At 37.3% G+C, this 26,040-nt stretch overlaps 1 protein-coding gene across 3 annotated transcripts in view; it reads left to right on the plus strand.

The window, feature by feature from the left end:
• LOC150078191 (voltage-dependent calcium channel subunit alpha-2/delta-2-like) overlaps nucleotides 1-26,040 on the plus strand; it is a 663,667-nt gene that overhangs the window by 112,616 nt on the left and 525,011 nt on the right. For all 3 annotated transcript variants that reach the window (XM_090384688.1, XM_090384689.1, XM_090384690.1), the window contains exon 7: nucleotides 15,585-15,684. In XM_090384688.1, coding sequence (XP_090240814.1) covers nucleotides 15,585-15,684 — 100 coding nt within the window. The remainder of the gene's footprint in view (nucleotides 1-15,584; nucleotides 15,685-26,040) is intronic.

Here is a 26,040-nt window from a genome sequence, read left to right on the forward strand (position 1 = left end):
GATGATTTTCTAATAACTGAGAGGAAAGTGGAGGAGAAATTGTTGAGGATAAACATAAAAAAGGCACCCGGGTGGATGGGATCTATCCGGTTATATTAAAGGAGGCAGCAAAGGAAGTAAGCAAACCCCTAGCCATAATTATGAGAGCTTCTTTGGACTCAGGGGAGGTACCCATAGACTGGAGATGTGCAAATGTAACCCCAATTCACAAAGGAGGATCAAAGGCTGACACAAGTAATTATAGACCTGTTAGTTTAACTTCAGTTCCAGGAAAATTAATGGAGGCACTGGTTAAAGAAGCACTGCAGGATCATCTAGACAAGAATTCAGTTATAGCTCAGACACAGCATGGTTTTGTTAAGGGGAAGTCTTGCCTGACCAACTTGATTGGATACTATGATGCAGTCACAAAAGAACTGGATGCAGGGAATAACTTTGATATTATATATTTGGATCTTAGAAAGGCTTTTGATACTGTTGCGCATGGAAGACTGCTGCACAAATTGGAGCAGTGTGGCATTGGAGGCAGATTGCTGCTATGGATAAAGGGATGGTTGAGTGGCAGAAGACAGAGTGGTAATCAATGGACACTGCTCAACATGCACTAATGTTATTAGTGGAGTTCCTCAGGGTTCAGTGTTGAGTCCATTGTTGTTTTCTGTATTTATAAATGATATTGATGATGGTATATCAAGCTTATGTCCAAGTTTGCAGACGATACAAAGGTTGGCAGGGTTGTTAAGGACACTACTGATGCTATGCTGCTGCAACAGGATCTGGAAAGGTTGAGCAGATGGGCTGAGAGGTGGCAAATGAAGTTTAACATTGACAAATGTAAAGTACTGCATATGGGAAACAGTAACCCCAGATCAACGTATCAACTCTGTGGTACTACGCTGACAGTGGTAGAGAATGAAAAGGACCTGGGGGTAATTGTGCAGGCAGATATGAAGTTCTCTGAGCAGTGCTCAAGTGGTGAAACCCATGTTTAGTCTCTAGAGCAAAGTTTCCGGTATCCCCCTCCCCCCATACTTCTCCTTCAACCCATGCACGGTACTAAGTACTATAGGTTTTGATACCTTTCGTGTTTGGGGTTTTCATAAAAAAAAAAAAAAAAGTGCAGACGAGCTGCAAGAGTAGCTCATGGTGTCTTGTCTATGATATACAGGAATTTTTCTAGCAGGGATAGGGATGTGATTATTCCCTTGTATAAAGCATTGGTCAGGCCACACCTTGAGTACTGTATACAGGTCTGGCGGCCTCATTTCAAGAAGGATGTAGAGCTGCTGGAACGAGTACAGAGAAGGGCAACAAGATTAGTGAATGGAACAAAGGGTTGCTCTTACGAAGAAAGGCTTAAATTTTGCAAATTACAGTCTGGAGACTAGGCATCGGCGAGGTGATCTGATAGAGGTGTATAAGGCTTTGAATGGCTTGAGCATGCTCAATGCCGATTGGATTCTTCCTCTTGCTCAGAATAATCACCTGAGAGGGCATAAATTCAAATTGAGGAAGGACGGATGTCGGATAGATGTGCGGAATTTTGCCTTTAGCCAGCGGGCAGTTGGTTTGTGGAATAGACTTTCATCACTTATTGTTGAAGTTGATAGCCTAAACAAATTTAAGGCTCAGCTGGACAGGTATTTCGAACGAACGGAGAGGTGAAATGGGAGTAGTGGTTGTTTTTTTTTTTTTTTTTTTTTTTTTGGCTGATGCTGAATAAGCTTGCTTTCTTGCATCATATGCCTCTGCTAATGCTTTCTTGATAAGAGGACCCTTCATTCCACTCACCAATCTCGTTGCCCTTCATGTATTTGTTCTAGTAGCTCTAAAATGAGGCCTCCTGACCTGTTTGCTGTACTCAAGGTGTGGCTGACCATTGCTTTACAAAAAGGGATAATCACCTCCTTATTATCCCTGCTAGAAAAATTCCTGTATATCAGTGTGGTGGGTTAGCATTAGCATTGGTACATGCAGAAATGCAATGCTGAAGTTACCCTATGACAATATTAATGTTTGCTTATTCTCCACCATGGTCTGTGTTTCAGATTATAGAGCTGTGGGTGGTTTGATAAAGAAATTATTGATATGATGGGCTGGAAACTATTGCTGTTTCTGCTACAGCAGAATAGCAGAAATCCTAAAAGGTACTGTGAGGGTGCATGATATTTTCATCAGTTAGAGGTGCCTGTATCCACAGTATGGAAGCTCTTCATAAAGTATCTAGAATATTTTTGTATAAGATCCTTCAGGTTCGATCTTTTCAAGCAGATGATTACATCACAAATCTTTATTTTGCACTCTAATTTCTTGCCAAGTTAAAGATGATAAGGAATTGGTCCAGTAACTCTATGGTCAGATTAAGCACACTTTACTGTGTTGGATAATATGAACACATGAAATTATGCCATTTTGTTAGAATTCCACTCATCAGATTTCCCTTCAGGATAGGAAAATGGCGGTTTTGTTTGTTTCTTTACTTTTCATTTCATCCTTGGCCTGTACTTTTTTTTTTTTTTTTTTAAGGAGTTGTTAAGGACCTAAATTGTATATCATGCTTATTATTAGTAGTAGTAAATGATGCAAGAAAGCAAGCTTATACTGCATCAGGAAAAAAAAAAAAAAAAAAAAAAATACCCACCCTCCATTTTACCTATTCATCCCCTCCAAGCTATCCACTACAACAATGGATGGAAGCTTGTTCAATTTAATTTTTTTTTAATTTATGCCTCCATGTGTGCCTAGTCTGAGTAAGGGGAAGAATCCCATCAGCACTGAGTTTTCTGAAGCTATTCAAAGCTATAAACACCTTAATCAGATCACCTCACAGGTGTCTACGTTCTAGATGCTGCAATTTGCAAATTGGTGAGGGGAACTAAGGGATAAGAACAATAGATGCAATATTTATGATAAAGCAGTTAATAGAAAAATCATTACAGTATAACAGGCCATTAATGTATTTTATAGATTTAACAGAAGCTTTTTATAGAGTTAAAATAAAAGATGCAACAGAAATCTTATAGCTCTGCAAAATTCCCCATCAATTAATAGAAGTAATCATAGTTATACAAATATAGACACTAAATACATAACCAAAACATATCCTTTGGTCCTTGAGGCTGTCACAGACATTTTTCTCAGGTATACCAAACAGGGCTTGCTATCTGGGAGTCTAAAATGCTGATAGAACTGATATTCAGGTAGCACCCAATTCAAGTGGACCTAATTTTGTCGAAATCTGGTCAGTCTGTGACAGCCAAATCCTCTGCTTGCACCATCACAATGATGGGACTCTTAGTAACCCTGGGTGTAACCTCCATGTGTAAAGTGTCCTAAAATATGGCATCTAGTATACGGGAGTTTGGCCACCCAGATGCGAATCAACATAAGCAGGAGTCGCAATGTGGCACCCACACCACAGAGGAATACCACCCTTCTGTGTTACAAGGCAATACTAGGTGGTAGATGACTCTCATCAACAGGTATATCATAACCCATGCAATACCACCACTTTGCTTATTGGAGGCCCAAATGTCCTAAGTGTTTAGTCTCCAGAACAAAGCTCCGGCAGCTCCATAATGCAGTATGATGGCTTTTGAGGTTATGATGGACATCATGGTGATATCCAATCTTCCTTATATTTCAAAAGTACAACTCTGAAATGGTGTTTACCAGCCAGAGATAGTCCACCAGACCAAACCTGTTGATAACTTTCTAGGAGGCATCTAGATCATATAGTGTAGAATCTTGCAGCCTCTACTCTGTCAGATAGTGACTGGAGGGAGTTCGAATAATGCGTATGCTGGGGCATTGTCAAGGCCATATTATGTAAAGGAGTTGAGTATATTCTTGCCACAACCCATGCACAGTACCAAGTACTATAGGTTATAATACCTCTCACGTTTGGGGTTTTCATAAACAAAAAAAAAAAAAAATAAAAATAAAAAAATAAGGATGGAGGAAATAGAAATAACCAGTGCTTTTTTTGTAAAAAAAAAATAGGTTCTGGTACTCATTCTTTGCTATCAGGAAAAATTGAAAATTAAAAGGATATGAAAATTACTCTAAAAATTTTTTTTTTCCCTGATATTGTTACTTTAGTAGTAATGTTTTTAGAATAAGAACAACAAATTAAGTATATTAACACAGTTTATTAAGCATGAATTTATTATTCATGTGTATAAAAAATAAGTAAAATGTGAGTAAAATAAGTAAAAATAATTTCATAATAAAGTTTTTGTAGAATATTCCAAATTTTTATTAAGTTCTCATCTGACATCCTATGCCAGGGGTCGACAACCTTTTTAGAGTGAAGAACCATTTTTGATCTAATTAAAAAAAAAAAAAAAAAGAGAGAGAGAGAATCCGAAGAGCCGCACCTCAGCTCACACTGGGAAGAGGAGGGGGGAGGTGAGAGTTTTTTAAGAAATGGAATAGAGTGGGAAGGTATTTATTAAAAAAAATATATTTTTTTTGAAATATTATTTATTAATACTTAAAAAACTTAACAAACATCCAATTAGGTACAAATTAATGTGACTTTTGCTGATGAATTTCTTGAGCGAGTTTCTCAACATCATGCGAGTATGTCGTAATTAAACATGCTGAGCTTTAAACATGCTCGCATTGTTCAGATGACGGTTTCTTGATTTATTTTTAATATAGTTCATGTTCAAAATTATTTGCTTGCAGAAATACGTTGAACCAAAAACTGAGAGTAGTCCAAATGCAGATATTTTCAAATTTATATATGGGTCTGGCAAGCTACTCCACGCATCGAACACAATTTGGTTTGCATTTTAAACTCATGTATTGCTGTCGATTTGTGTAGAATTGCAAGGGCAGCCTTTTGCCTCTCCAAATCCTCAATTTCAGTTTTAAGGCATTTTAGCATTTTAGTCTTGCACTCCATATGTCCTTGATTTTTAAGTCCTCTTAACTCCATTGCAAATTGTGCTTCATGTGAGCTGTAAAGAACTGCAGTTACATGTTAAAAGAGCTGCATGTGGCTCGCGAGCCGCAGGTTGCCAACCCCTGTCCTATGCTGACTTCTTTTCTTCCTCTTTGTGTGTCAGTTGCTGAATGACGGTTTCGAAGCAGCCACGAATCGAAATATTTTACTGGATCGAAGCGATCAGCGGTGGACCTACAATTTTAAGAAACAATAGTGAAGAAACTGTTTTTGTCATCAACGAAGCGCTGGTTGGGCTGGCGATCAGATTCATTTGTGAAAATCCTCGTTCACATTCACTCGATGAAATTGATATCATACTCAGAGTAGAGTGTTCATCAAATTCTTCAATTTTTCTGAAACCTACTTATCAATTGGGTATCCCTGAAATCCACACATTTCATCCCTTTCATTTAACTGTAACCTAATTGACAATTTTCTAACTTCACTTTAACCAAATTCCAACAATTCATAATTAGAAGGATTAATACCTTTGTTGTCCTCGTTTTCCATCTCTCATCATCAGTATTGTCACTAGTTCTTAAATTTGAATTTTTTCTTTTCTTTTTTTTTGTAACTGTCCAAAATGTTGGTGTCATTTGGATATTCAGATACTGTGACCATGTAAACAGAGATAGGGAAAATTTATGGGAAAATGTGGATAACGCACTTCCGTGAAACAACAGATGATTATTTGTTGGGGTAAAACAAAATCACTTTTCTAATTCTCGAACTGGGTGCTTACAGTTGATTCACAAATGTGTCCAAACCTATGGCCCACAAGGAAAGTGAACTAAAACAGCATTTTAAATTTTGTTAATTATCAAAAAAATTCTCATTAAATGTTTTGTTCAGTAAATGTAATTGTGTATTGTATTTAATAAAATTTTTGAATATTTAAATTTTACTTTTACATGCAACAAGATATGGAAAATGTAACACCAAAGAAATCTAACTTTGAATTTTTTTGAATATGGTCCCTGTACGTGAAAAGATTGGACACCAATGCAGTAGGTGGGCCAGAGCCCATTGGGAATACACCTTGATCTGCTCACTCTTGACTACCGTGACTCCTCTGTATGCGGGACAGGTGGTCGGATAGATTTTACCAGGTACCACTAAGTTGTAGAATGCTTTAGCTCTCTTAATTCGCGCAGCAGCACTAATTGCCTAAATTGCCTGAAGGCCAGAAATGCGAACAGTGCATGCCGAGTTAATTCTCTCCTAATCCATTCGCTATATGAAAATTTTCTTTGCTCAATGGAAACTATTTTAAATGTAACTTCCAAGGGGAACTCAAAATAATTTGCTATGAAAGGACTTCGTTAAACAGAGGTCCGACTGAGTAATTTAGAATTATAAAAATGATTATACAGTTTTATATAGAAAATATCTTAACAATAGACAGTAAAAAATATGAATTTAGTTAAATAATTTTAAGTTTATTGGATAGTAGGTAAACATGTGAAAAAAATTTATGGAATATTACAAATTTTGAAGTGCACTGCATCCAGATGTCACATGTCATTGTTAATAAATGTGCCGGTACGTTGTACCGTTGCATACTGTCCCAAAAAAAAAGCACTGGAAATAACTAAAGGAATAAGACAAGGAGACTTGCTGAGTCCTACACTCTTCGGTTTGATAATGGATGAATTAATTAATGAAGTAAATAAAAAAATTAGAATAAAAAATACTAAATATAATCTCTTATGTAGGTGATGCACTACTAATGTAGTAAATGAAAATAATTTGCAAAGAATTCTACATTATTTTAGTAAAATAGACAGAGCATATAATGTGAATATATCTATAGGGGAAAACAAAGAGCCTAACAACTGAGATGTAAATTAGAATTAGAAGGTAGAATGAGTAATGAAATTTAATTACTGATGAATACAGATAAATAGTTAAGAAATAACTAAAAAAAAAAGGTAGAAGAACAAAAAAGCAAGTAAAATATCAGAGGGGTTAAATAATACTTGGAACAATCCAAACATTAATCGGGTTATTGAAGTTAAAATACATGAAACCACAGTAGTAATAGTAATATTAGAAGTGGCAAATGATGCAAGAAAGCAAGCTTATACAGCATCAGGGGGGAAAAAAAATAATTTCAGCTATCCATTCCTCTAATAGTTTTTCTAGTTCTTATATTTATTCAAACTATCCACTTCCAAAACAAGAATGGAAATTTGTTCAAGCAATCAACCACCTGTTGGCTGAAAGAGAACTTCTGCACACCTGTTCAGCAACCATCATTACTCAATTTGAATTTATGGCCACCTCATGTGCATAGTCTGAGCAAGAAAAAGAATCCCATTAGCATTAATTTTGCTCAAGCTATTCAAAGCCTTAAACACGTCAGTCAGATCACCTCACAAATGCCTAGTCTCCAGATGCTGCTATTTGCAGAACTGAAGCATTTCTTGATAAGAGCACCCTTTTGTTCCATTTTCCAATCTCAACCTTCTCTATACCGATTCTAGCTCTTCTACACCTTTTCTAAGATAAGGCCTCCGGACCTGTGTGCAGTGTCCATGATGTGGCCTGGCCATTTTCTTATACAATGGGATAATTGCCACTTTATCCCTGCTAGAAATGCTAAATTCTTGTATATCATTAACAAAATCCCATGAGCTGACTTGGCAGCCTGTGTACACTGCTCAGAAAACCATATCTGACTGTACAGTTACCCTCGGATCCTTTTCATTTTATACTACCTTGAATGTAGTACTACACAGTTTGTTTGCTACTTTGGGATTACAGCTACCCATATGCAGTACCTTGCATTTATCAATACACTGGGGGGGGGAATCCCCTAGTGCTGCAAAACTGTATACACTATGTCATTTCTGTACACATTGTACTCCCCATATTCAAATTCTGCCTCATATCTGAGTAACACCATGTCTCTGATATCCCCCACTGTGTCTGGATTTGATGACTCGACCACAACTTCAAATTTGTTAAATTTATTTACTATGCTCCTAGTATTGGTATACATGCAAGTATTAGCATTAGTAGAGGCATATGATGCAAGAAAGCAAGCTTATTCAGCATCAGCCAAAAAAAAAAAAAAAAAAAAACACAACCACTACTCCCATTTCACCCCTCCGTTCGTTTGAAATACCTGTCCAGCTGAGCCTTAAATTTGTTTAGGCTATCAACTTCAACAACAAGTGATGGAAGTCTATTCCACAAACCAACTGCCCGCTGGCTAAAGGCAAATTTCCGCACATATATCCGACATCCGTCCTTCCTCAATTTGAATTTATGCCCTCTCAGGTGATTATTCTGAGCAAGAGGAAGAATCCCATCGGCATTGAGCATGCTCAAGCCATTCAAAGCCTTATACACCTCTATCAGATCACCTCGCCGATGCCTAGTCTCCAGACTCTGTAATTTGCAAAACTTAAGCCTTTCTTCGTAAGAGCAACCCTTTGTTCCATTCACTAATCTTGTTGCCCTTCTCTGTACTCGTTCCAGCAGCTCTACATCCTTCTTGAAATGAGGCCTCCAGACCTGTATACAGTACTCAAGGTATGGCCTGACCAATGCCTTATACAAGGGAATAATCACATCCCTATCCCTGCTAGAAAAATTCCTGTATATCATTGACAAGACACCATGAGCTACTCTTGTAGCTCGTCTGCACTGCTCAGAGAACTTCATATCTGCCCCAGGTCCTTTTTCATTCTCTACCACTGTCAGCGTAGTACCACAGAGTTGATACGTTGATCTGGGGTTACTGTTTCCTATATGTAGTACTTTACATTTGTCAATGTTAAACTTCATTTGCCACCTCTCAGCCCATCTGCTCAACCTTTCCAGATCCTGTTGCAGCAGCATAGCATCAGTAGTGTCCTTAACAACCCTGCCAACCTTTGTATCATCTGCAAACTTGGACATTAAGCTTGATATACCATCATCAATATCATTTATGATATTGATGATGCATCTATATATGCATCTATGCATCTATATATATACATCAATATATGCATCAATATATGCATCTATCTATATTGATGATGTATATATGCATCTATTCTTACTCTCAGTTACCCTAACACAACCCATGTATTTCCTTGTTCCAGAATGATCCACATCAGGCTGTGAAATCCCCATCACCTTGCTTTCCGGGCTGCTGCATGTTCCGATAGAAGCAGTACAAGAATCACTTTCACCTCTGCTTGAAGTTATTGTTAGTTTATTAATCTGTGTATCCCCCTCCATGCTAGCAGTTTTCCAGCTCCCTAACATTGCCTTGATAGCATCAGCAGATATTCTTTTTCCCCTTTTATTTAAGTGTATGCCATCCTTATGGAAGCCGTTTCTCCTGTTAACAAGCATACATCATGCTGAGAAAAATTCTACCCCATGAATTCTACTTACCAAAGTTATGCCATCTCTACAAAGTGACAAGAAGTAGGAATGTTTATCATCAAGCAAAACAGTGGTCCGCTCATTGGCTACCATGTCAAAGAGATTCTTCACAAACGTTTTTGGATAACTATTATTAGGACAAATAAACTGAATCAAAAAAATGATTGTTAGAAAACTTCCTTACTTTGATATGACCAAAACTGAAGTAATTAGCACTGAAGCAGATATTAAAAGCAATCTGCCTGTGATGTCACCCTTTCTTTCTGCTATGTCTTTAATTTAAAAGGTAACAAATTACTTTCATTTCTGGTAGTGTTGTAGGATTCCCTGTATATATTCTGGACTTTAGCATCCTCATAACTAGAATTACACTGGTTTTAAGCAAGGTATTTTCCCATTACTTTTTTCCATGATGTGTTTGTGCTTCACATTTTCTGGATTTTAACACCATTGTATTTCTAGTTGTGGAGATATATAAAATGTAGGGTTCATATAGAGATCACTAAACAAGCAAAGCAATATGAAAGCAACTTTCTTTGTTTCATATTATTTATTGTTACTTGTTGTAAGCCTTAGAATGAAGCTAGCCATCATCACATTCCCTCCTAGCTGTTAACACCATTATAAATAAATATAAATTATGGTGTATATAGTAACAAGAAGTTTGAAGTCAAAATGATAATGCCTACTTTCCCCTTCTTACAACATGGTGATAATAGAATTTTTAGGTATTGTTTCAAGATGTTGGATAGAAATACAGTATTATTATTCATCAGGATACCCTAGGACTTTCTTACATGTACTCCAGTAACTATTAGCATGACAGTCACCTTCTCTGGTGATTTTTCCATTATCTTTCTGTTGGCTCAAATCATATGCTTTACTTTTATCCTACCTTTTAGATTCTATGATCCTCTATTTTCCAAAGCAGTGTGTGCTATATTGATATATATTTTGCTGTTAATTTTTTTGCCTTTGCTCCTTGTAGACTTCTGCATCACCTGTATAGGAACAGTCTCATCCATTCAGTGACATTAGCACCACTGCCTTCCAGGTTTGTGTTTCAAAGAGTTTATTTTTAAAACTGCATGCTGTAACAAGTGATAGTGCACAGTTTCCACCCCCTTTACTACAGTCGGATTTTATGGTTTCTTTCAAGTTGACCATTGTTTCAAAAATACAACCAATTCCACAATTTGAATACGCATGATACCACAAAATATAATATTCCTGTATTCTCTTATCTTAAAATCCTCCACCCCTCTTTGGTTATCCTATAATATAAACAAAAAACTTGTTTTTATTCATTTATTTCTAATAGAGGGAAATTCTCCCATCATTTGCTGGGGAATGTGATGAGCTATACTGTACTTTGGCTAAAATTACAGTAATCAAAATAGCAGTCTGTAATTGTTCTTAAAAATTTAATTTAGAGAAGGCACAACATGATACTGCATGATAACTGAAATAGCTGAGTCAGCTATTTCAGGCACCATTCACTTGGTTAACACTCTGCTGCAGTGTAAACTTGGTTAACATTGTTCCAGAATGCCATGCATTTGAATTGACTTTGGTTCAAATCCATCTGACAAAAAAAAAAAAGCAATCTTCTAATATTAAATTTCAATTGTAAACTCCTGACATTGCCGTTGTCCCAGAGTTTAAACAGAAAATTTACAAATAAATTCATTTATAGTTAAAAACACACAATAAAAGAAAAATAAACCATGCATTAGAATGTCAGTCAGGTTTGTTTGTCTAATTTTGGATATCTCTAAATAGGCCTACAAGGCATTAGCATAAGCATTAGTAGAGGCATATGATGCAAGAAAGCAAGCTTATTCAGCATCAGCCAAAAAAAAAAAAAAACAACCACTACTCCCATTTCACCCCTCCGTTCGTTCGAAATACCTGTCCAGCTGAGCCTTAAATTTGTTTAGGCTATCAACTTCAACAACAAGCGATGGGAGTCTATTCCACAAACCAACTGTCCGCTGGCTAAAGGCAAATTTCCGCACATCTATCCGACATCCGTCCTTCCTCAATTTGAATTTATGCCCTCTCAGGTGATTATTCTGAGCAAGAGGAAGAATCCCATCGGCATTGAGCATGCTCAAGCCATTCAAAGCCTTATACACCTCTATCAGATCACCTCGCCGATGCCTAGTCTCCAGGCTCTGTAATTTGCAAAACTTAAGCCTTTCTTCGTAAGAGCAACCCTTTGTTCCATTCACTAATCTTGTTGCCCTTCTCTGTACTCGTTCCAGCAGCTCTACATCCTTCTTGAAATGAGGCCTCCAGACCTGTATACAGTACTCAAGGTATGGCCTGACCAATGCCTTATACAAGGGAATAATCACATCCCTGTCCCTGTTAGAAAAATTCCTGTATATCATTGACAAGACACCATGAGCTACTCTTGCAGCTCGTCTGCACTGCTCAGAGAACTTCATATCTGCCTGCACAATTACCCCCAGGTCCTTTTCATTCTCTACCACTGTCAGCGTAGTACCACAGAGTTGATATATTGATCTGGGGTTACTGTTTCCCATATGTAGTACTTTACATTTGTCAATGTTAAACTTCATTTGCCACCTCTCAGCCCCATCTGTTCAACCTTTCCAGATCCTGTTGCAGCAGCATAGTATCAGTAGTGTCCTTAACAACCCTGCCAACCTTGGTATTGTCTGCAAACTTGGACATTAAGCCTGATACACCATCATCAATATCATTTATAAATACAGAAAACAACAATGGACCCAACACTGAACCCTGAGGAACTCCACTAATAACATTAGTCCACGTTGAGCAGTGTCCATTGATTACCACTCTCTGTCTTCTGCCACTCAACCATCCCTTTATCCATAGCAGCAATTTGCCTCCAATGCCACACTTCTCCAATTTGTGCAGCAGTCTTCCATGCGCAACAGTATCAAAAGCCTTTCTAAGATCCAAATATATAATATCAAAGTTATTCCCTGCATCCAGTTCTTTTGTGACTACATCATAGTATCCAGTCAAATTGGTCAGAGAAGACCTGCCCTTAACAAAACCATGCTGTGTCTGAGCTATAACTGAATTCTTGTCCAGATGATCCTGCAGTGCTTCTTTAACCAGTGCCTCCATTAATTTTCCTGGAACCGAAGTTAAACTAACAGGTCTATAATTACTTGTGTCAGCCTTTGATCCTCCTTTGTGAATTGGGGTTACATTTGCACATCTCCAGTCCATGGGTACCTCCCCTGAGTCCAAAGAAGCTCTCATAATTACGGCTAGGGGTTTGCTTACTTCCTTTGCTGCTTCCTTTAATATAACTGGATAGATCCCATCCACCCCGTGTGCCTTTTTTATGTTTATCCTCAACAATTTCTCCTCCACTTTCCTCTCAGTTATTAGAAAATCATCTAGCTCACTGCCAATGTTTACTTCACCTACGACATTCCCCTTCCTGAATAACTCCTCATGTGTGAATGTAGATGCAAAATACTCGTTTAGATTGTTAGCCACCTGAGCTGGATCCTCAACTGTTGAACCATCAACATCCAGTGGACCAATCTGATTCATCCCTTTCCTTCTTGAGTTTAAATAGGTGAAGAACTCTTTTCTGTTTTTCTTTGCATCCTTTGCCAAGGATTTCTCATAATCTGCCTTTGCCTGCCTAATCTCCTTTGTGACTTGGTTACAGACCAACTTATATCTATCATAGGCTACCATGTCACCCATTAATTTGTATGTATCCCATGCATTTTTCTTCTCTGCCATATGTCTCATTATATTGAACAATTAAACTTTACACCAGCCGGTATTCAAATAAATAAATTCCAATCCTGCAACTAAAACACTTTATTTACAATAAAATAAAATAAAATGTGAGTGTATAAAATTAAATTAAGTGAAATAAAATAAAATATATAGTAGTCTAAAACTGATGTGATTTAATTTACAATAAAATACAAAATATATAAAATATGATGATAAAAGCGATAAAAACATTTAATAAAATACCGTAACAACTGTAGCTTTCGGAGATAGCGATCTCCTTTCTCAACAGCATATTTCTGCTGTGCGGCACATCCTTAAATAGCAGATCCACGGCACTCGTCACATGGCCTCTGGAGTAAGGCCGGAATTTCCCATTTATGTACCGGAACCGGAAATGGCTCGGGAGCGCACTAGCTGAAACTGTTCATCTTGCCCAAAAACCACAGTTTCAAAGAGGGGATGTAAGTGTATGTCTCTATTAATGGAATTGGCAACTGCCCCAATATGTAAACTCTCAAGCCATTTACGGTCCCAGAACCCCTGTGCATGATCCGTGATGACAGCATCCTCCGGGGAGATTTGATGTTGCTTCTCCCAGAAATGTTCTGCCACGGCAGACTTCCCATAGTTTGCAGACTTTATTGAATTCATATGCTCCCCTTCTATTCCTTCATTTTCTGTTTAAACTCTGGGACAACTGCAATGTCAGAGGAGTTTACAAGGGGAGCATATGAATGCAATAAAGTCCGCAAACTATGGGAAGTCTGCCATGGCAGAACATTTCTGGGAGAAGCAACATCAAATCTCCCCGGAGGATGCTGTCATCACGGATCATGCACAGGGGTTCTGGGACCGTAAATGGCTTGAGAGTTTATGTATTGGGGCAGTTAGCAATTCCATTAATAGAGACAAGGGTGTACGCTTACATCCCCTCTTTGAAACCGTGGTTTTTGGGCGAGATGAACGGTTTCAGCTAGCGTGCTCCCGAGCCATTTCCTGTTCCGGTACATAAATGGGAAATTCCGCCTTACTCCCGAGGCCATGTGACAAGTGCCGTGGATCTGCTATTTAAGGATGTTGCCGCACAGCAGAAATATGCTGTTGAGAAAGGAGATCGCTATCTCCGAAAGCTACAGTTGTTACGGTATTTTATTACTGTTTTTATCGCTTTTATCATCATATTTTATATATTTTGTATTTTATTGTAAATTAAATCACATCAGTTTTAGACTACTATATATTTTATTTTATTTTATTGTAAATAAAGTGTTTTAGTTACAGGATTGGAATTTGTTTATTTGAATACCGGCTGGTGTAAAGTTTAATTGTTCAAAATGTATAATTTTGTTTTATGGATATTTTATTTTTTAATAAAATGCTTTAGACATCCCCCATGTGAAGCATTGATATTCCCTCTTTTGAATGCATTTCCCTTACAATTGCCATCCCCAGATTTGTAAAAGCATGTAAAAAACATCTTAAGTTCACAATGGAACAGCATTATGATATTAATTTTGTATTAAGCTTGTAAAAAGTGCTGGTGGGAATGAACACATTAAAAACTGTTTATAATAATGAGCATTTATCCTGAACACCAGTTTATTGTTGTTATTGATTTAAAGAGGATCAAGATTACTGAGAAAATGAACCAAGAAGTGGTAGACTTGTTGTTGTTGCAAAAATGACAGAAATGGTTGATCGCATTCATCATTTAATTTGAAGATCACTGTTTGGGTCTTCAAACATTGGCAATCAAGCTTGATATTGGAAAAGACATGATAAGGACCATTTTAGCAGATAATTTGAATGAATAAACAATTTGTACCACATTCATTAATGGAAAATTAAAAACACCAGAATGTAAATTTTTTTTGGAAATGGCTAATAGCTAATCCTTGTATTTTTTTAGATTCATTTGATTTTTACTGAAGATGAGTTTGTGTTTTGAATACAACCCACAGACTGAATATCAAAGCTGTGAGTAGAGCACAGTCATCTTGATCAAAAAAATTTCAGTTCCAAAAATTGAAAAGCAAAACTATGTTATAATTTTTTTTTTCAATACTGTAGAAATCATTCACATGGAATTTGTTCCAGAAGGAAGAACCACAAATGCAAATTTTATTTAAAAGTTTTGGAATGATTGTCACAAAGAATTTTATGGGTCAGACCAGACTTTTAATGGGAAAAAAAAGTGATTTTTTTGCACGACTTGCCATTCCCCATTAATTGTTCAAAGATTTCTTTTGCAAAAGTTTATTACTAAGGTCACTCCCCAGTCATCAGATATGGCTCTGGTATTCTATCTATTTGAGAAGTTAAAAATGAAGATGAAAGGGAAGTGATTTCATACCATCCAAAAGAATGAGACTGCCCATCTTGTGGTGACAACTTGGAAGGAATTTTAGGAATGTTTATAATCTTTTATTTTAATTAATAAGTTTTTCTTTCGTCTCATTAATTTATTTAATTCATTTTTAAGGAGTGGGAGTATGCATGGACAGACAATGCAACTTATGAAAATTGCAGTTAAAACCTTGCTGACTACACTAGGAGAGAATGATTATGTGAATGTTGCATGGGTATGTAAAAATTTTATCCATTCTGTGTAATTATGTATTAGAATAACTCCATTTTAATGAAATTAAAATTCTTTCCAGGTGATTTTGATCTATGTATCGATTACCAATTATACGTTTGTATTTGTTAATAATAGATGTTTGTAACTAGGGTGTGGTAAATTGTGAACCTGGGTATGGTAAATGGTAAACCTGGCCACATTCACCCTGCCTTGAATGAAATTAAAGAAAAGACTCAATATAACTGAATTTTTAATTCATATAACAAATATGATTAAAATTATTATATATATATAATCTTTACTGTATGAGACACTAAGCACTATAATTAGGTTACATCTACAATAGACTTGTAGTACACGAAGTCCATTATAGCTTATAAGGCAAGGATAAGAAAAAAAAGAAAATTACAAAGATTTCTAGAAAATCCTAAAGAATTGCACATAATCAAGCATCATACATAATCATAGAAAATCCAGCAGATGTCACTGGTGAGTGGAATAGATACTTTCTATTGATCTTCACAGCAGAAAGTTCCTTTTGGAGTGTAAATATTGTGTTAATATACCCAGGCATTGTAGAATATATTACATGAGAGAGAGAGACTAAGAAAACATACTGAATTTGAAAATGGGTAAGTATTTATATTTTTTACCAAGTCATTGGTAAAATGACTTGGTAAAATTTTACCTCAGGTATTTATATTTTTTACCAAGTCATATTGAAAGAGGCTGCAGAGGAATATGCCAAACTTTTAGGATTAATTACAAGGTTATTGTTAGATTCATGGGTAATTCTCTTGAATTGGAGAAGTGCCAAGATCTCATCAGTACACAGGGGGAGAAGAGCATTGTCTACAGATCAGATGAATAACTGTAGACCAGTTAGTTTAACCTCAGTGGCAGGGAAAATTCATGGTGTCTGTGGTCAAAAATGCATGAAAAGATCTTCAGAAGTATAATATTCTAAATAGATCACAATACAGATTTGTAAATGAAAAATCTTGTTTGGGTCATAGGGATGATCATGAGGTCAATTAAGGAATGGCTAATCACAAAAATTAACAAATGTAAAAGTATAATAGTATATATATTTTTAATATATAATTTACAAATATATTAAAATTTTAATATATTTGTAACAATAATCTTTTTAATATATTTAATTTTCAAAATTTTGCAATTTGCTTTTCTCATAGTTCCTTAGTTTTTTTTTTCAACCCTTTTGCCATTCATCTCACTGTTTCTACATAGTGTATGTGTGGTTGATAAAATACTGAAATACAAAAATCATAGGATTCAGTGTTCTTTGCAATAGTATAGTTTTTTTTTTTTTTTTTTGGTTTGTGTTTGAATTATTTTGTTGAGAGAGGCCTAGGTTTAAATCTATTTGTTCAGTCTGGGTTTGAATTCCTTTGGAGATTGGAAGGATTCTTAAAGACTTATGCCAGGACTATTAGTCAATCTTAGGCAGAGGAAGTAAGTGCCCCCATGTGTTATTCCAGTTTTTTTTTTAATGTGCATAACATGCAGGTATGATCTATAAACATACACAGTACAGTCTGACCTTAGATGCTAATATACTATATAAATCACACTTAATGGTATGCATTATTTTATTGCATACTGCAATTTTAATGGGGCAAGATATTTACATTTCTGAGCACCTCCACTGATAGTGACACCCCAAGCTGTGGCTTATTTAGTTTATGCTGAAATTCATATATATTCACATCTTGATATAGTCCACCCCAATATAGTGCTACCCTCACTTAGTACCCATGAACGTCTGTGAACTGTAATTTTTGTATTATATTAACATTGCGTAACCGTCTATATAGTGTCATTCCTCTTCTCCCCACTAAACAGTGTTTGCCAGAGACTTCGGTAAAAATGCACCTATAAGCATTAAATTATGTTTGGTATAGCCCGATGTTACTGAACTTTCACTTTTTGTGCATACCACATTGTACAGCTAGATTTCTTAATGACATTGTTAATGAGATTGAGCATGTAAGGAGAATTTTAAGTCCATTAAAGTGAGCAAGGGAAGATTACACGTTATGATAAAACTTGCTTAGGACAAAGTTTTACCAAAAATTATCAGCAAATGCTAGGCATATACTGGTTAAATTGCAGTAAACAAAGAGCGAAACTCTATTGGGATTCAGCTGATTGCTTTTTGAAGGTTGTTTCAAATGATGTGTATGTTAATGCATATGCTGTTACCTCTTATCTGTGTTTTCAACTAATAATAGATAAAATATTAATAGATAGCAGCATGCAAATAGCTTTGAAAATCAGAGGAGGAGGAGAAGATTGCAATTTTTAGCCTGAAGCTGTGTGAGCTGAACCAAAAATCCTGTGGAAATTTTGAAAAAATTCTAGAATAAATTGTCTGGAATTCTTATCTAGAAGTTGAAAAAATGGAATCAAATGATAATAAATAAACTGGTGTCTGATACATCAGTTACTTCTACTTCAGACAGTAATTATATCATCTGAGCAAGCGGAATAATCCCATCAGAATTCAGCGTGTTCAACCCATTCAAGGATTTATACAGCTCAAGCAGATCACCTTGCAGGTGCCTAGTCTCCAGCTGCCTGCAGTTTGCAGAACTTAATCCTTTCTTGGTAAGAGGACCCCTTCATTTCTCTCACCAATCTTGTCCTTCTCTGTACTCACTCAAGCAACTGTACATCCTTCCTGGAATGAGGCTTCCAGACCATTACGCAGTACTCAAGACAAGGCCTGATCATTGCCTTATACAAAAAGATAATCACCTCCTTTTCCATACTAGCAAAATTCCTATATATCATTGACAATACCCCTGCTCTGGCAGCCTGTCTGTATTGCTCAGAAAACCATATCTGACTGCACAATTACTCCCAGGTCTTTTTCATTTTCTATCATCTTAAGTGTAGTACCACAGAGTTGTTATGTTTCTCTGGTGGTTACTTCTACCCATATGCAGTACTTTGCATTTGTCAATGTTAAACTTCAGTTGCCACCTCATCCCATCTGCCCAACTTTTATGAATCCTGTTGGACTAGCACACTGCCATTACTGTCACTAACAACCCTGCCAGCCTTTGTAACATACTTGGACATTAAACCTGATATACCTTCATCAATATCATTGATAAATATACAAAACAACAGTGGGCCAAACATTGAACCCTGGGGGCGGGACTTGACTAATAACATTAGTCCAGGAAGAGCAGTGTCAATTGATCATCATTCTGTGTTCTCCCACTCAACCATACTTATATCTATTGTAGCAACTTGCCTTTAATACCATGCTGCTCCAATTTGTACAGTAGTTTTTCCATGTGCAACAGTATGAAAAACTTTCCCGAAATCCAATTATATGAAATCAAAATGATTTTTGCATTGAGTTCCTTTGTAACTACATCATAGTATCCAATCAAATTTGTCAGACAAGACTTTCCCTTAACAAACCCATGCTGTGTCTGAATTATTACTGCAGTCTTTTCTAGATGATGCTGCAATGCTTCTTTAACCAGTGAGTCCATTACTTTCCCTGGAACAGAAGTTAAACTAACAGGTCTGTAATTACTCGTGTCACCCTTTGATCCCACCTTTGTGAATTGCGAATACATTTGCACATCTCCAGTCCATGGGGAAGTTCCCTGAGTCCAAAGATGCTCTCATAATTATGGCTAAGGTTTGCTTACTTCCTTTACCACCTGCTTTAATAAAACTGGATAGATCCCATCCACCCAGGTGCCTTTCTTATGTTTACCTTCAACAATTTCTCCTCTGCTTTGCTCTCAGTTATTACAAAATCATTTAGCTCCCTGTTAGAGTTTAATAAGCTTCTGTTCTCCACTTCCCTAAAGAATTCCTCGCATGTAAATGTAGAAGCAAAATACTCCTTCAGTTTGTTGGCTATCTGAGCAGGATCATCAACAGTCAAACCACTGATATCAAGTGGACCAGTCTGATTCATCTGCTTCCTTCTTTTGGAATTTTTATAAGTAAAGAAATCCTTGCTGTTTTTCTTAGCATCCTTTGCCAAAGATTTCTCGTAATCTGCCTTTGCTTGCCTAACCTCTTCTGTGACTTGAATACAGACTAGCTTATATCTACCATAGGCTTCTATGTTGCCTGATAAATTATATGCATCTCATGAATATTTCTTCTCTGCCACGAGTCTGATTAATTCATCTGATATTCACCTAGGCCTAAACCTTGAACAGTGTTTCTTAATCGGTTTTAAAAGCCTAGTAGCTTCCATGATTAATTCCTTGAATTATTTCCATTTAGAATTTGCTGTTGGTAACATCATCGGTTGGTCATACTATATAGAATTTAAAAAGTATGAGACCACTCTAGTCACCTTAATGAAAACAAAAACCCTTCCCTTTATCCCTGATGGTAATTATATCTTTGAATAAATCCTATATCGGTACACTGTGATCACTGCCATCTAGTGGTTCTTTTATCTGCAAATTCTTAATGCACGAATAATCACTGCTGAAAGTCAGATCAAAAGTATTGCCCCCCCCTGATGTCTCTGGCAGCTGCAGAAAACAATCATCCAATAAATCCACAACAAAAGTCTTGCTAGTGTGTGAGTGACCAATCCACTAGTTCCAGTCAATATCTGGGAAGTTAAAATCCCCATTATAATACAGTCTGATTTAGTGGCTCACTCTATTTCTCTGTACAATTGTTCATCACAGTCATTAGGCCTATAATACACATACTCATTTTTGTTTCCTAGTGCTTATGTCACACCAACACTTATTCAACATTGCACTGTCCGCTTATATCAACTGGATGCACTTCCTTATATTTTATGTTTCTTAATTAACAGCATAGTCCCTCTTTCCTTCCTGTCCTGTCTATCCTTTTTGTATTCATCGTACTCCCCAAATTCAAATTCTGCATTCCTTATATCTGTGTGACACCACATCTTTGATGTCTTGACCAGCACTTCAAATTCATCAAATTTATTTATTATACTCCAAGCATTGGTGTTCATGCAAGTATACATGCACCTATTCTTAGTTACCCTAACACGGCCCATGCATTTATTTGTTTCATGATGACTTCCACCATTCCTTGAAAATCTTAGCAACCCACCCTCCAGGCCACTTTTCATTCTAATAGAAGCAGTGCAAGAATCACTTTCACCTCTGTCACTAACCTTTTAGTCTGGGAATCCACCCAAGCTAACAGTTTTCTGACCCACCTAACACTGCCTCGATAGCATCAGCAAACACTCTTGCATCCCTTCTATTTAAGTGTATCCCATCCCTGTAGAAGCAGTCTCTCCTATTAACAAACACAGACCACACTGAGAAAAATTCTACCCCATGAGCCTTGCACAACCTCTCTAGGGCCAAATTGGCTCTCATCTTGTACTCCCTCCTATCGTGTCTGGGCAGAATTGTAGACAGTTTCAAATTTAATCCCGACTCAGGACTCCTGAGCTGTATGCAGTACTCAAGGAGTGACCTGACCATTGCATTATACAAAAGGAAAATCAATCCCTTGTCTCTGGTAGCAAAATTGCTATAATATCACTGACAAGACTCCATGACCTGCTCTGGCAGCCCATCTGCACTGTCCAGAGAACTTCATATCTGACTACACAGTTACCCCCAGGTCTTTTTCATTCTCCACCTCCCTCAGTTTAGTACCACACAGTTGGTATGTTTCTTGTGAGTTACTGCTACCCATATGCAGTATTTTGCATTTGTCAATGTTAAACTTCAGTTGCCACTTCTCAGCCAATCTGCCTAACTTTTCTAGATCCTGTTGCAGTATCATACTGTCTTTACTGTCATTAACAACCCTGCCAACCTTTGTATCATCTGCAAACTTGGACATTAATTCTGATATCATTGATAAATACACAAAACAACAATGGGCCTACCACAGAACCCTGGTGGACTCCACTAATAAAATTAGTCACATAGAGCAGTGTCCATTTATTTACACTCTCTGCCCTCTCCTACTTAACCATCCCTTTATCCATTGCAGCAACTTGCTCTTAATGCCATACCGCTCCAATTTGTACAATAATCTTCCATGTGCAACAGTATTAAAAGCTTTCCTGAAATCCAAGTATATGATAGACTTATCAGAATTATTTTTTGCATCCAGTTCCTTTGTGACTACATCATAGTATCCAATCAAATTGGTCAGACAAGACTTCCCCTTAACAAACTCATGCTTTGTCTGAACTATTACTGCAGTCTTGTCTAGGTGATCCTGTGTTACCTCTTTAACCAGTGACTCCATTATTTCCCCCGGAACAGAAGTTAAGTTAACAGGTCAGTAATTATTTGTGCCACCCTTTGCATCCCCTTTGTGAATTTTGGATACATTTGCACCTCTCTAGTTCATGGAACCTCTTCTGACTCTAAGGATGCTCTCATAATTATGGGCAATGATTTACTTACTACCCTTGCTGTCTCCTAACGATATAACTGGATAGATTCCATCTGCCCCAGGTGCATTTTTTATGTTTAACTTCAACAATTTCTCCTCCACTTTTCTCTCAGTTATTACAAAACACTTTGCTCCCTGGCGCCTCCATAGCCAGGTGGGCAAGAGCAGTAGTGCATAGCACCCACTTCTTGATTAGACCGGGATTTGAGCTCGTGACCACCAAATATGGAGGATGCGGGAAGGTCAGGGAATGACCACCGCATATCCCTGGAGCAATATGGCGTTAGTTGCTAATGCTCCTAAAAACCAAACAACAACAACAACTTAGCTCGCTCCCTGTTAGAATTTGATAAACCTCTGGCTTTCCCTTCCTTGAATAAATCCTGATGTGTGAATGTAGATGCCTTGTTTGTTTGTTTGTTTGTTTGTTAGTTATTTGGTTTTTAGGAGCATTAGCAACTAAGGCCATATTTCTCCAGGGATATGCGGTGGTCATTCCCTGACCTTTCTGCATCCTCTGTATTTGGTGGTCATGGGCTTGAACCCCAGTCTAATCAAGAAGCATGTGCTATGCATCGCTGCTCCTGCTCACCTGGCTAAGGAGGTGCCTTGTAGATGCAAAATACTCATTCAGCTTATCAGCTACTTCAGCAGGATCATCAGTAGTCTATGTTAAGTGGACCAATCTGATTCATCCTCTTCATTCTTAAGTTTACATAAGTAAAGAACTCTTTGCTGTTTTTCTTTGCATCCTCTGCCAAAGATTTTTCGTAATCTGCCTTTGCCTGCCTAACTTCCTTTGTGACTTGATTACAGATTAGCTTATATCTGCCATAGGCTTCTGTGTCACCTGATAATTTATATGCATCCCATGCACTTTTCTTCTCTCCTACGAGCTTCATTAATTCATCTGACATCCATTTAGGCCTGAACCTTAAGAGTATTTCTTAGTTGGTATGAAAAGGCTAGTAGCCTCCAAGATTGTCCCTGAAGGCTTCCCATTTAGAATTCACCGTTGGTAACATCATCAGTTGATCTCACTGTATAGAATTTGAAAACTTTCTGAGACCACTGTAGTCACCTTTACGAAAACAAAAAACCCTTCCCTTTTCTCTTGATGGTAGTTACATCTTTAAGTAAATTCCATGTCACTACACTGTAATCACTGTCACCTAGTGATTCCTTTACTTTTAAATTCTTAATGCATGAATAATCAATGCTGATAAGCAAGAATATTACTCACTCTGGTTTCCCCTTGAATGTGTTGCTGTAGAAAACAATCCTCCAAAAAATCCACAAAGTCTTGCTTGCATGCGAGTGACCAACCCACAAGTTCCAGTCAGTATCTGAAAAGTTAAAATCTCCCATTAAAAGACATTCTGATTTACTGGCCTACTCTGTTCCTCTGCGCACAACTGTTCATTGTACTCATCAGAGTCATTAGGCCTATAACACACTCCTACTCCCATTTTTCCTTTCCTAGTGTTTATGTCACACCAAACAGCCTCAGTATTGCACTGTCCAGGCATGCCAACTGGATGCACTTCCTTAGGTGGTAGACGTCAGAGTCTTCAGCACATGGATGATTGGACCCAGGGTATCCAGGTGCCATCACTTCCCTAAGTAAACGATGCACATATACCTAGTTTCAATTCAGTAGCTTTAGTGATATAACCATGTTTTTGTTCTCTTTAACATATATACACTGATGAGCCAAAACATTGACCACCTGCCTAATATGATGTTGGTCCTCCCCGTGCAGCCAAAATAGCTCATACCCAGTGAGGCTTGGATGCCACAAGATTTCTAAATGTCTCTTATGGTATCTGGTACCAACATGTAACCAGAAGATCCTTTAACTTCTGTAAGGTCCATGTTTGAAATGCTGCAGATTGGAGTTACTGTTCCAACACAAACCATAGATGCTCGATGGGATTGATGTCTGTGGAATTTGGAGGCCAGGGCAATACCTGGAAGTCTTCCTCATGTTCCGCAAACCAGTCTCGAACAATCCAGGCAGTGTGGCATGGCGCATTATCCTGCCGAAAGATGGCACCGCCAGACGGGAAGACCGTTGCCATGAAAGGGTGTACCTGGTCAGCAGTGAAAGACATCAGAGTGCCCAGCACATGGATGACTGGACCCAGGGTATCCCAGCAGAACATCGCCCAAAGCATGACACAGCTGCCACTGGCTTGTTTTTGTCCCACAGTGCATCCAGGCACCATCACTTCCCCAGGTAAACAGCACACATGTACCTGGCCGTCCACATGGTGCAACAGGAAACTTGATTTATCGGACCAGAAGACCTTCTTTCAATCACTCAAGGTCCAGTTTCAATGCTCGCGTGCCCGTTGTAGGCACTGTCGCCGGTGAACCGTGGTTAGCATGGGCACTCGGAGTGGCCTGCGGCTATGCAGCTTCATTTCCAGCAGGGTTCGATGCACTGTGTGTTGTGACACATTCCAATTAACTGCAAGTTGAGCCACAGTCATCCTTCCAGGAGAGTCTTTGCTGACTTTGAGCAACGATGAGCTGTGGTCGCTCAACACTGCACCAGCAATTTGTGGGTTTCCCATCCTCGGACCACTTTCGGTAGGTACTAACCATGGCTAACCATGAGCACCCCACCAGCCGTGCCGTTTCGGATATGCTCAGTGATACATATTACACTATCTAGTTTTTTGTTAGAGCTACCTATTTACCACAATTAAAAATTTGAATTCCCTACCACTCGCTCTATTTATAACAATGGCTGGAAGAAACAACAGTTTTACACATACAGTAGACTCTCGATTTTCCGGGATAAATGGTAAAAAACAAATCCCGGATAATCGATTTCCCGGTTAATCCAAAAATACAGAAGTCTCCGACATACGTAAGAGATACATTCCAGGACTTCTTATTTCGTCGAGTTTTACGTAACTCGGGAATGACTGATAACATACTGCTACTATATTATTATTGACAAATCTGAATTCACCGCGATACTTGTTAATGTTTGACCATTTTCATACATTCTTATTAGTTTAATTTTCTGATCCAAATCGATCACTTTTTTTTTTTGTTGGTAGATGTACTAGTACTGCTGTCACTTATTCTCTTAGTCGGTACCGTGATAACGGTCAAAATGAAATTTTCTGTAAAGAACTTCACAGGGTTAAGGCGAAAACTCACTATTATTATCCAGTGCGAGCTCACATTTTATTAAAGCACATTTCTGGAGGTTAACAAAAAACAATAAAAACAATTTGCACTTTCCGTTTTATTGAGCGTTTCTGTAAGCGCAATCTATTACTTCACTAAAATCTTCAGTCATATAAAAAAAAACAAAAAAAAAACCCATAAATAATTGTAAGAATCTTCTCTTTTTTTCCTTGTTACTCCGATCTCACTTGTGCAATTTGTGTGTGCCGTGATCGTCGTTATTGATTGCTTATTATTATTATTTTTCTGTAAGCGCAATCTATTACTTCACTAAAATCTTCAGTCATATAAAAACAACCAAAAAAAAAAAAACCCATAAATAATTGTAAGAATCTTCTCTTTTTTTCCTTGTTACTCCGATCTCACTTGTGCAATTTGTGTGTGCCGTGATCGTCGTTATTGATTGCTTATTATTATTATTTTTTTTTGTTGTTGTTGTTTTAAATTTTACAATTCTAAAAAAAAAAAAAAAAAAAAATTGAGTGAAAACAAATTTACGTAAATCTTTAGTTGCTTAAGTCGGGGACTTACCGTATCGAAAAATGCCCAGAAAAAACCTACGTAAAAAATATGGCGATAGATAAAAAATGAAAAAACTTACGACGTACTACTCGTGTGTCCAATACGATGCATCCCTTTATTTTTTGCGATGTTGATTTTAAATCTAATAGCTTCCCTTTATTTTTACAATGTCCTGTATAGTTTGGTCACCATTATAATGGTTAAT

This window comes from Mastigoproctus giganteus, chromosome 11 (genome assembly GCF_048544385.1).
Source record: "Mastigoproctus giganteus isolate SK-2022 chromosome 11, ASM4854438v1, whole genome shotgun sequence".
In the NCBI taxonomy this organism is placed as follows: domain Eukaryota; kingdom Metazoa; phylum Arthropoda; class Arachnida; order Uropygi; family Thelyphonidae; genus Mastigoproctus; species Mastigoproctus giganteus.